The sequence below is a fragment of the Xenia sp. Carnegie-2017 genome, unplaced genomic scaffold (genome assembly GCF_021976095.1).
Source record: "Xenia sp. Carnegie-2017 unplaced genomic scaffold, XeniaSp_v1 HiC_scaffold_16, whole genome shotgun sequence".
NCBI classification, from domain to species: Eukaryota; Metazoa; Cnidaria; class Anthozoa; order Malacalcyonacea; family Xeniidae; genus Xenia; species Xenia sp. Carnegie-2017.
In genome coordinates, this window is record NW_025813469.1 from 293,149 (window position 1) to 305,034 (window position 11,886).

The following is an 11,886-nucleotide window of genomic DNA, read 5'->3' on the forward strand; positions in this document are numbered from 1 at the left end:
GGGAATTTCGAACCGCCATTACATTGTCTGTAAATTCCCAACGTGTGTTAGCGACTGGATAATAAATTACGGTATTTTGTATGATTTTGTCGATATTCTCAGCAAGTACTATCAAAATCTGTTAAAATAAGTATATACAGTTTACATTAGCGATTATTGTTTTGTGAAAGCGGTGAGAATCAAGGAAATACCGGTGAGTTTCATACGACATGTGGATAAAATGCTATTTACCATACAAAGTAAATGAAACAGGTTGTTTAGTAAGTCGGCTTATTCTTCAACTGCAATGATTTATAAATTTTCATAAAAATTTCACCATAATTTTAAACCCAACGAAGTGGTACTTGTGGGATTCTATTTCAAGAAATAATGTTTTATTATCTTCTCTGTTCATGAAGGTACATTAACTATGAGTCTATTTCAACAATTCATTGTACTCCTTTCCTTGTGTAGAGCATGGAACTAAGTCCTGAAGTGAAATCATTTGAAGTGGATGTTGACCTTTGTACACCAACTCAAACCTTTGACAATCTACATCGAAATGTGAATGATAAAGAACTTACAAATCTCACCTCAACCACCACTAAGGTAATTGGTAATTTTTATATAATATTATTTTCTTGCCCGCTGTTCTGTCTTGTTCATCCAATCATGTTATGGCATATTTTAAGACACCTGAGAAAGACTGCCCACAGAAGTCATCCAAGCGAAAACTTATATGGCAAAAAACAGATCAAAAGTCAGGTAAGTTTTAGAAATTGTTCCAGAAATGATCTTAATGATATAATGAATTTTACATCATTTATTTTGCACGCACGCTCGTTTTTATTCACAGGAGAACAAAGTGAAATAAAGAAGCAAAAACCTGATTTCAAATATCCAAACAACAAAATAAAGGAAAGCTTAAAGCATCCTCTTACAGAGCGTCAACAACTTGCTTATCTTCTTGCATCAACTGTTGAAACCATACCTCATGATGATGACGAAATGTTTACAAAGATAAAAACACGTGGTAGACAGGGCAATAAACATGTCAATCCACGTGTACTTAAACGAAATGAACGTGGAGAGACAGCTTTACACATTGCTGCAATCAAAGGAGACGTTTTAAGTTTAAAAAGATTGCTAAAAGATGGAGCAGACATCAGAGTCAAGGACTTTGCAGGTATATCATGCTTTAAATACTTTGCGTTTTTGCTTATCTTTGATTATTAAGATTTTTTATTGAGGCTGGACAGCTCTTCATGAAGCTTCAAACCACGGAAGACTTGAAGCTGCAAAACTTTTAGTAAAACACGGTGCTGATGTTAATGCTTCAGGTTTTGAGGGTGATACGCCATTACATGATGCTGTTATAAATGATCACGTTGAGGTAAAGGATGATTTAAAAGTTACGGTTGTTGTTCATTTCACTAAAACGTCATGTTTTACTTTAGCTTGCAAATTTTTTGTTATCTCGTGGAGCTCGTCCTCATCAAGAAAATGCACGTCGAAAGACATGCGCAGATCTCATTCGTAGCAAAGAAATGAATACATTGTTTAAGATGTATGATGTTGACACTGTCTTTGATAATAACCACGTTGAAGTTAACGAAAATAAAACTAAACTTTCTGCTCCCGAAATCAAGGTAAAAAATCTCTCGCATTAACGAGGCGTTATGTAGTGAAAGTAAACGGCGTTCAAGTCATCTTTGACGTCATTATAAATGATCACCATTACATGTTTTAGTCACGTGGTTCAGAACGAGGTCACAAAAGAGGTTCCATCCTTGGGAACGATATACAACGAAGAGAAACACAAGGTATATCAAAGATGGAGAAACCCATTATGTACATATGTAAACTCGAACCCAGTAATGATGAAGTGACCGTGCATACTACCAAGTTGATGACGTCATATGTGATTAATGAACATCGTGGAAAAAAGAGAGATGAACTTAATCATGATGCACTTACGATGGTAAAGGCTGAAACAAATGAAAATGTTGAAGTAAGAAAACCTGATGTGGAATTGAATTTCGGCAAAGACAACAACGGAAAAAGGTCATGTGTTAGTAATGTTAAACAACTAAACATCGAAGGGAAAGAAAATATCGAAGGTTTATCGAAAAATAAACTTTCTTTTCAAGAAAAGAATGACGAGACATCAAAGAACAAATTTGAGACAAATACGGATGAGAAAACTAATGAAAGATCATTTATTGACTTTTGTAGTCAAAATGATTGTGAAGAAATGGTGTCTCAAAGTGAGGAAAAAGATGTTGGCGTGGATACAAATAATTTTGAGTCATCAAAAATTCCTCGAACAGGGTTAAAGTCATCCTGTTTGGATGAACCAAATTTCTCATCAGAAGTTATGGAGGTTGTCATAAGAAAAACACATGATGATTATCACATTGATGATGAAGATAATGGAACTCAATCAATTGAACAAACTTTAATTGAGATGTCAGATTTAATTCATTTAAAGTTAGATAAAGTTGACGATGGTACAAAGGTGGATATGAGTGATAGACGGGACAACAAGAGATCGGAAAGTGAGTTGAAGTTAGAGCATGTTGACGATGGTACAAAGGTGGATATGAGTGATAAAAGGGATATCAAGAGATCGGAATGTGAGTTGAAGTTAGAGAATGTTGGCGATAGTACAAAGGTGGACATGAGTGATAAAAGGGATATCAAGAGATCAGAAAGTGATTTGAAGTTAGAGAATGTTGACGATGGTACAAAGGTGGATATGAGTGATAAAAGGGATATCAAGAGATCGGAAAGTGAGTTGAAGTTAGAGTATGTTGACGATGGTACAAAGGTGGACATGAGTGATAAAATTGAGGGTAGATGTTTACCACCTAAAGTTGAAGGATTTAATGATGTTACAGCAGAGAACGATGAAACTATTGCGGTTGAAGTCTTGTCAACTGGTTTTTTATCAGGATTTGCTGAAGTATGTGTTGATAATTCATTTGATGATCTTCCTTTGAAAAACAATTCAAAGGACGATACATCCACCATAATATGTGTTGATGACTTTATCCAGTCTGATGAAACTTTATCGCAAGAAGAAATCGTTGACAATTTCCTGAAGAAAGAAAATGAAAGGAAGAAGACGGGTAAATAAGTTTTGCGTGTAATAAAATTATTTCAATATCTTTCATTTCTTTTGTGGAGTTTTCGTTGATTTTTATGTTGATGTTTTAGAAGAACAACGTCTTGTCATATTTAATGGTCGTGCGACAAAAAATACAGAAAATTCCGCTGATTTTCTACTAAATCAAGAAGGTCAGAATAAAAGGGGGCCAAGAAATGATACTGATTTAAGAAGAGCAAGAGATGACAAAAAATTGAGCAATTTTACTCTACAGAAAGATTCGAACTTGACATGTTCTAAGTCCTTGTCTAGTCGTCAAACAAAACAAGACTTATCCTGTGGAAATAAAAGTGGAAAACGAAGAAAAGGCAAAAGTTCGCAGAGTATGAACACAAGCAGCACTTCTTGGAGATCACTTCTTAATCATGAAAGATGTCAGTCATCTGAGATCATCGTGCCTGGCTCAAATAAATTTCTCATGAAAACGAAGCACTACGAATTAGCAAAAGACTGGAAAGAAGAAAAGGCATGAATTATGAATTGTGTTTTACCTTTCTTTTTTCTCTCTCCTGCCTAACGTAAAAATTTATTTTTTATTGTCTTCTGATACACGAGGAAAGAAACGTTTGTCATTTGTATCTTAGGCTGTTCAATTATTACCATCATTGGCGACAAAGAAACAAGACGCCCCTGAAAAATACGAAGATGCCAAGGAACACTTATCGAGGAAACAGAAAAGCGAACAGGTTTTTTCCCAAAGATAAATATTTGCGATATTTTTGTTTTTCGTGAACTTCAACAGTTTTTGAAAACATTCCCAGGATAAACTTCAACTATGCTTAGAACAAGAGATTATAAGATATTATAAAAGGAAGGCTTACAATGATCGTAATGAAATGGAACCACCAGGAGCGTGTAGCATTATACAATGGCAAATGATGACATCACAACAAATAAATAACGAGGTATAAAGATTAAATAAAATTTAACTCATTGAAATGAACTGAGAATTGATTACTTTGCTTATTTAAAGAAAAAAAAGTTGGAGAAACAAGCGTGTGCCTCGAAAGAACAATTTGGTTCTGGCATTTACGATGAAATATTTAAGAAGTACGAAAATATTATGGTGAGCGAATTTCTAAGTGTCGTTATTCAAATAAAATTTTTTGAATTTCTATTTGCTCATCAAATATATGTTTTATTTCACAGAGAGTAATGACAATACGACACAAACACGAACAGAATGCATTGAAGGCAGTTTTTAAAGTTCGAATTTAATTGCAAGTATTATTCTGATTGTGTTGCTAACGTTATTTGTTATTGGCTGCAAGTTTACCAATGTGTGTTCTGGAGATTATGACTAGAAGGTTAAATGTTTCTATGTTAGATAAAATGAATGGTGTTTTATCCTTGGTGATTATTAAATTTGAGGCTAAGATTTTCTTAAGCCTTTTTTAAAACAATTAAATTGTACTTTTAAAGTTTTTTCCTCCTAAAATTCATTATTGTCTTTTGAACAAAAAAATATTGGTAACATGTTTTCATAATGCTATTCACAACAAGTTTTCGTTGTTTCTTCTATTGACATGGTTTTCATACATCTGTCTAATAAACATTTTTAAATCCATGATATTTGTACCATACTTTCCAGAAACTTTAACAACAGCAAGTGATGATTTCTCTCGAATATCACCTGCAATGTTATTTTGTCGGCTAAAGTCTTGGAGAAGGTCTATTTTATTGAGAATAACAGCAGCAGGAAGCGTAGATAAACCACATTTATAAAGATCAAGCTCTTTCTTCAACATCTCATAGTAAGAAAGAGGATTGTCTTGCGAAATATCGACGACATACAATAGACAACGACATCGTTCAACATGGCGGAGAAATGAATGACCAAGACCTTTATTCATATGAGCACCTTGAATTAAACCAGGAATATCTGCAACTAGAGAATATATTACGTTGTTCTAATTACTTTTCTACGTAGACGATTCATAGAAAATTAGTGCACCTGCAATTTGGGCATAATCCTCATACTCCACCATACCAACATAAGGATTTCGTGTAGTAAAGGATAAGATGCAACCGCTGGTTTGGCGTTTGAAATTGCACGAAGTAAGGTCGACTTACCTGCGTTTGGGAAACCAACCTGTCGAAAATATAAAAAATTTCGATGATTTTTGTGTACATATAAAATAAACACATTAAAAAACCAACCAATCCTATGTCAGCTATAGTTTTTAGCTCTAACTCAACTATCTTCTCTTCTCCAGGTTCCCCATTTGTGAACTCCAATGGTCGACGATTTGAAGAGGATTTAAAGTGAATATTTCCATAACCACCAGTTCCCCCCTTAGTAACAACAAGTTGATCCTGGGGATACTTTAGGTCACCAAGCAATGATCCATCACATGTTACTGCAGTCCCTAAAGGTACCTAACCAAGTATAATTCAGATGATGTAGTCATAGTATGTTATTAATGATCTCAACAAATTCTACGAGGTCAACCTTGATTATGAGATCATTTCCATTTCTTCCATGACATGATTTGGTTCGACCATTACCTCCATCTTCAGCTTTAAGACATTTCTTCACATGTCGAAGGTGTTTCTTGGATGCATCAGCTTCAAGTATTACATTTCCTCCATCACCACCATTGCCTCCATCAGGACCTGCTCTTCGGTTACCTCTGAAAAAGAATGATAAATTCTTTAGCACCATGATAAATAATGTGGTAGTGCAGTGGTATATTTAATCAAACCTACGCTGTTCTCAGGAGGTGAGCACATCCATTACCACCATTACCAGCTTTCACTGAAACCTTTCGCCAGTCAATAAACTGAAGGTCCTTGAAAATTTCATAAAATTACATCATTTTATGACTATTCAGTGATAATCCTTACTGTATTCAAACACCCTCCTTCACCCCACCCCCGCAATGCCTTGATTGTAACAAAGAAAATTAGGGTAAAATAATTTACTATTACCTTAAAACTAACGTTTGATAGCTTCCTCAGCATTGTATGAATCCATCAAGACTTAACGAAAGTCAGTGGATATCCCCATGCACATCCATGTAGTGACTTAGTAAGACAAAGGGGGAGGTGGGAATAATTTTTTAAGCACGCCCGCGATTTTTAGTGGAAAGAGACAATTATTTCCTGTGGAAGTGAAGCGTCATGTAATATTGAGATACAGCGATGAAAACAACGTGATGGCAAAGTATCCAAAATTTGACTTAAGAAACTATTTCTTTTGATTTATTCTCACGAGAATGCATCGTCCAAGGCGGAAACGAGCCACACGATGTTTGGTAAGTTAGAATATTCTACCATTTATGATAATCATAGTATAGCACTCGAACTATCTTATGTTTTAAGTTTCTAAAAATTACACTATTAAATGTCAAAGTTTCCTTACTGAATGATGAAATTTCTATTCAGGAGTATAATAATGGGATGTTACATGAGGAAGAGGTAGCATTACGTCGTGCTTTGCATGCATCGCTTGCTGCTATCAAAAGTCAAGGAGATGAAGAGGAAAGCAACAGAATAGAGGACAAAAAAAACAACTGCTCCTCATCTAGCGGTATAAAAGCCAACCAGCGGGCAGCAAGTTTTAGCAAACTTGATGAGACCTCACAAAGAAAAAGATTTAAGAGAAGCAATTACGAGAACGCTGAAAGATGTAGAAAAAAACTCAATAAACGTACAGTTCTTGCACAATCTAGTAATGGACATAGTAAAAAGTTTTCACAGCAACCTAGTGTTTCAAATGGAGTTAAATTAAACGAGAAGAAACTCCGTAAGAAAAAGAAACCAGCAGAAAATGTAGTCAATAATAGTAATAAAAGAACTAATGAAAGGTAGAATCATTTATTGAAATAATATCTATTTTTATTGTCGATGTTTTCACAATGTGTATTTTATAGTTTGCCAAAAGTTCGTGTACAAAGAAAATTTGCTCAAGCAAATGTACTAAGTCCAAGGAGGTACATCTGTGAATTGAACTTTTAATTCATTTGATGATAGAAGAAGATTAATATTCTGACTGATTGCTTCTCTTGTGTATTTTAGTTTACATATGTTTCAAAGTCAAATGCAACCAACAACTACGCGTGCTAAAACGGAAGATTTTCTTGATTTTCTTTGTCTCCGAGGTAATTTTATAGTTTTGAGTAATTCTTAATGTTTTTTGTAATACAATGATTGTGTGCAATTGTTATTTTAGGATCAAGCACATTACCAACATCTTTAAATATGTTTAATAATCCTTGTGCACCTCTGTCGCCTTTATCTGATGAAGAAGATGATTCTAAATCATCTTCCTCTAAAATAATCAATGATGATGAAAATATTGATGAACCAAAGTCAAGTCTTCTTGAACAACATTGTGTGTCAAATACTTCATGTAAAACAAACTCTCATATGTCATCACCAACTTCAGCAAGGGCTCAACCTCGTGCTATTCTACCAGAGTTCACAAATAATCATGGTGTATTTTCAAACATTCCCTCTCCAATTTCATATCCATCATCATCTACTACTCCTTGTAAACAACCAGGATTTAATGAATACGGTATCCCCACTAGTTGTCCTGCGACACCCCCCTTGATCCCCATGGGACCACGGTTGTCTACATGTGTCACTAAGTCTTCTGTTTTACTTGGGGAAAGTAAAAGTTTTCATTCTATTGCTGCATCAAGTAATGAAAATGTTGATAGTCTATGTACTGAAGATGAAGGAAATATTGAGAGTTGTAGACCTTTGGAGAAGAAGAAAAGGCAAACCTGTCTGTTTAAGGATTCTTCAGAGATTGATGAGACAAAAATAGCCAAAGATGTGATAAAGAAGAAAGATATGGTTGCCATTAACAAAGAAAATTTTGAGGCATTAAACACTGAAAAAGAAAATCAAAATGTCCCCGTATTTACACCAACCGAGTCGGAATTTAAGAATCCCATGAAGTTTTTTGAGTCAATAAAAGCGAATGTGGAAAAATTTGGTATATGTTTAATCTCACCACCAAAATCATGGCAGGTATGTTTTTATCTTTTATTTTATAAAACATTTCAAGTCATGTTTATGAGAACTAAATTAAACAATTATTTTTATGTGTAGCCGGAGTACTCGTTGTCTGACGAAATACGTTTTACAACCAAACTGCAACGTATACATTGCTTAAAAAAAAAGTATGTTAATAACGATGTTATTTTTTACTTTAATTGTCCTTTATTGTACTAATTAATGATTAATTAAATCATTCTGAAGTGATGTTCTGTTATTGCTGTAGATGCCCTAGTGTTGAGGTGGAGATGTGTGCGATAAAAAATCATCTTGAAGATCAGAATATTCTTTTTACAACTATGCCACAGGTTGGAAAGTCGACAGTTCTATCATTTTAACTAATCAATTTACAACAAGATTACATTTTAAAATATAAATTGCTCATAATGATTTATATACTTTACAGATTGCTGGCTGTGAACTGGATCTTCCTTTTATGTCTAAAGTCGTGGAAGAATTTGGTGGGCTACAACAAGTACGATGTTGTACCAATTAAAAAATAATTTTACCCTTTTTACTTGAAACATTTCTTCTGAAATATTTTATAGATCATCGATAAAAGAAAATGGCACAAAGTCGCGGATAGTTTACGCATACCAAAATCAGTAAATTATTGACAAAAATCTTTTTTTTTGTGCTGTAAATTGTGTTTTATAACTTGCTTTCTAAGTCGATGTCATGCTTGAGTATTTTTATTCTTTGTTTTAGGCGACAGACAGAACAACAAAGTTGGAGCATATTTATTGCAAATATTTGCTGTCTTATGACATGTTGTTACAGGTAAAGTGAAGAAACAAAACTCCGTAATTTTCAATGATATAATAAACGTTTAACGTCAACATTTTTCTCATTAGGAAGAAAAAACACGGCTACGGGAAATTGCTTCACAAGAGTTGAACAATCAGAAAACAGCTTCACAATACCTGACAAAGGTTTGAGGCTCTAAATTTTTTATGTAATAAAACATCTCACTCATGGTGCTTGTTACAAAATAAACAATTCAGGGTCGTTCAATGTCTTTGGCATTGTTTCAACGTAATGCGAAAATATTAAAGAGCATTTACTGCAGAAAGATGAAGATGTGTCTGAAATTGAGGTTTTTTTACATCTATTAAAATGCTTTCGTCAACGTTTGGTCAGTTAAAGTTGATATTCCATGTGCTTTTGTTTAGAAAATATTTGATAGAATATCTCGTGAAGGTGAAAGATACATTGTTGTCCATTCTGCTGAGTTTGAGGGAACGGCATTCCCAACCAGTAAAATGAAGCCGTTTTACAAGTAAACGATTTGATGATTTTTTTAAAAAGGAAAAAACACTACTGTACAACGTACGTCGTCTTGTTCTTATTAAGGTCTAGATGGAATTTAAACATTTTACCTAAATCACCTGGATCGCTTCTCAGAGATATTTCTAGCATTGAAGGTGTGTGTAAAATGTCTTTCCGCTCATTAATCATATTTAAAGAAATAAAAAACGATTTTACATATATTAGAGACAATAGGGATTGATTTTTCTTACCATATGAATTACTTTGTTTTACCACAGGAATTACATGTCCAATGGTAAAGGTTGAAATGGTATTGTCTACTGAAACATGGAGTTGTTCACCTCACCATCTTTATACAATTGAGTATTGTCACCACGGAGACGGCAAGATTTGGTATTCTATCCCAAAGAGAGCTAGAGATCGGTTTCTTCAATTTATTAAAGATGAAAGTAATGATGATACAAATGACATGAACAACTGTATGGTAAGGATTCTTGATCGTTAAATAAGCACAAAAAGAACTTATGTTGTTAACATATAACATTAAATTACCATTGTACAGATTTCTTATGACGCTGTAGCGAAGGCTGGAATTCCTGTTTATAGAGTGACGCAAGATGTCGGTCAATTTGTGGTAAAATTTCCCGAGGTAAAAATTTTAACTATAATTTTTATTCCACTTTTCTATTTTATAGTGTAATGATTCATTGCAATTTTACGTGATGTGTTTCCATTCTTTAGGCCTATCATTCATCTCTGTCGATGGGTTTCTCTGTTTCCGAATTCCTCTCGTTTGCTCCACTATCTTCTCTTTCGACGGTTAAATCAACATTTATGGTAGAAATTATTTTATATGAAATCTGTTTTTATTTACGATGAGAACTTTTTTACATGTTTGTAAATGTAGATCGTCCAGGTTGGTATAGTCCTGAGAAGGACTGTTTTTGTTGTTGTTGACTGACGTTTCGACAACCTTAGCGGTAGTCATCTTTAGAGTCAAAATTGACTCTGGTAGCCATTTGACTCTGAAGATGACTACCGCTGAGGTTGTCGAAACGTCAGTCAACAACAACAAAAACAGTCCTTCTCAGGACTATACCAACCTGGACGATCTACATTTACAAATATGTAACGATACTCCAGGGTTCAAACCATTTACTTGAGAACTTTTTTGCTAAAGTTTCACCACGGTGAAGAATTCATTATTTTCTTCATTAACAGAACTCTCACAATGACATCAATAATGAAAATCATTTATTTTGCTGGGAATTTTTGATAATTACTTCCCTGAAGGAGGAGGTAATGCTGTGTAACAACATGAGTCTGTCGTGTGTTTTTATATATATATATTTTTCTACTTTAGCTGCACAGGAAAAGCAGCGAAGAGACATTAAATTATCTTATTCCTGAAATCGCGGAGTTGAGGTGAGAAAATCTCTATTGAAGATACAGTAATTTTAACCTAGATCGATAAGGCTAAAATATTCCTGCATAGCATTTCATTCATAAATATTTCTACGGTCTATAAACGTGAATGTAACTTCTCTCTCGCAATTATAAGATTCCGGCGTCTATGAGAGGGACCGTGAGAATTTCCGATTATTTCATCAATATTCTTGTAGAAATGTGGAAAGTGATTTAAGAAATCAACTGAAAGAGTATGGATGTCACGAGAATAAGTCGGATAAGGAATCAACCCAAGGTATGTATCTTTTGGAGTATTTTTTTGATAAGAATGTTGGGGAAATAATTTCTTAATTCGTTATCGTTTTACGTAGCAAACATTACTTGCATCTTCTCTGATTGGCTACTGCATTGTGATTGACATTACTTGCATCTTCTCTGATTGGCTACTGCATTGTGATTAACATTACTCTTGTTTAAATGATTGATGTTTAAGATTGTAGTAAGTGTTTGTCTGTTACCCTGCGGACTTTGTTTTCAATTATTCGTTGTTTCTTTAGAAAAGAGATGTCGAGCTCGTAAAATGGACTTGGGTGAAATTGAAAAGTGTTATGAATGTAATGCTTATTGTTTTCCATCAACAGTAAGTTAACTGCAACGCGAGTCGAGGTTATATAACATTCTTATCTCTTGATGCTTCAAATTTCATATTAAAAGATTTCGCCTTAGGTTTTAGACGTAAGAAGTAACTCATTTTGTCTTCGTCATGCTATTGAGAAACTAAAAGATGACAATAGCATTAAACTAACTTTAACATCGCACATCTCTTTGGTAAGATTGCAAAGATTAATCTTTATGAATTCATTAAATATTCAATCAGTAAGAACATATTTTGCATTAGGTTGAGTTGAATCAATTGTTAAAAGAAGCTGAGGAAACCTTACATGAAATTCGTACAACACCACGGAAAGTAAGAAAACGTAGAATTAATGAAGCAGGCAATCAAGGTAATGTTGTTGGTTCATCATAATGATACTGTACATGTCTCTGGATAG

The 11,886-nt window shown here is 34.0% G+C and overlaps 4 protein-coding genes across 7 annotated transcripts; 3 read left to right on the forward strand and 1 right to left on the reverse strand.

Moving 5' to 3' along the window:
- Positions 1 to 22: 22 nt before the first annotated feature.
- On the forward strand, positions 23 to 4,556 carry LOC124436949 (ankyrin repeat domain-containing protein 12-like). 4 transcript variants are annotated; one of them, XM_046986938.1, is made up of 13 exons: positions 23 to 193; positions 454 to 588; positions 672 to 744; positions 836 to 1,165; positions 1,230 to 1,372; positions 1,437 to 1,628; positions 1,730 to 2,944; positions 3,038 to 3,110; positions 3,199 to 3,614; positions 3,733 to 3,834; positions 3,910 to 4,053; positions 4,122 to 4,214; positions 4,298 to 4,556. In XM_046986938.1, the coding sequence occupies exons 2-13, from the start codon at positions 457 to 459 to the stop codon at positions 4,364 to 4,366; spliced, it is 2,982 nt and encodes a 993-aa protein (XP_046842894.1). In that variant the 5' UTR covers positions 23 to 193; positions 454 to 456; the 3' UTR covers positions 4,367 to 4,556. The 4 variants fall into 4 exon arrangements, with proteins under 4 accessions (XP_046842894.1, XP_046842893.1, XP_046842891.1 ...); XM_046986937.1 differs by having other exon boundaries at positions 1,730 to 2,731; positions 2,810 to 3,110; XM_046986935.1 differs by having other exon boundaries at positions 1,730 to 3,110.
- Positions 4,557 to 4,562: 6 nt separating this feature from the next.
- LOC124436950 (mitochondrial ribosome-associated GTPase 2-like) lies at positions 4,563 to 6,194 on the reverse strand. The gene is given in 7 exon segments (XM_046986939.1): positions 4,563 to 5,036; positions 5,103 to 5,162; positions 5,165 to 5,240; positions 5,309 to 5,527; positions 5,601 to 5,781; positions 5,858 to 5,940; positions 6,080 to 6,194. Coding segments are annotated over 7 exon segments (1,047 nt in total). The 5' UTR covers positions 6,113 to 6,194; the 3' UTR covers positions 4,563 to 4,641.
- A 92-nt stretch (positions 6,195 to 6,286) lies between these two features.
- Positions 6,287 to 9,827, forward strand: LOC124436916 (protein Jumonji-like). Its single transcript, XM_046986893.1, has 15 exons — positions 6,287 to 6,405; positions 6,536 to 6,957; positions 7,024 to 7,083; positions 7,169 to 7,251; positions 7,323 to 8,131; positions 8,213 to 8,283; positions 8,385 to 8,466; positions 8,565 to 8,633; positions 8,707 to 8,763; positions 8,867 to 8,938; positions 9,013 to 9,090; positions 9,163 to 9,254; positions 9,331 to 9,437; positions 9,512 to 9,582; positions 9,706 to 9,827. Exons 1-13 carry the CDS (start codon positions 6,367 to 6,369, stop codon positions 9,422 to 9,424), a joined length of 2,028 nt encoding a protein of 675 aa, XP_046842849.1. The 5' UTR covers positions 6,287 to 6,366; the 3' UTR covers positions 9,425 to 9,437; positions 9,512 to 9,582; positions 9,706 to 9,827.
- On the forward strand, positions 9,735 to 11,861 carry LOC124437043 (protein Jumonji-like). The gene is made up of 8 exons (XM_046987054.1): positions 9,735 to 9,911; positions 9,990 to 10,076; positions 10,169 to 10,264; positions 10,791 to 10,852; positions 11,050 to 11,129; positions 11,392 to 11,474; positions 11,561 to 11,662; positions 11,733 to 11,861. The coding sequence occupies exons 1-8, from the start codon at positions 9,735 to 9,737 to the stop codon at positions 11,859 to 11,861; spliced, it is 816 nt and encodes a 271-aa protein (XP_046843010.1).
- The last annotated feature ends 25 nt before the right edge of the window (positions 11,862 to 11,886 follow it).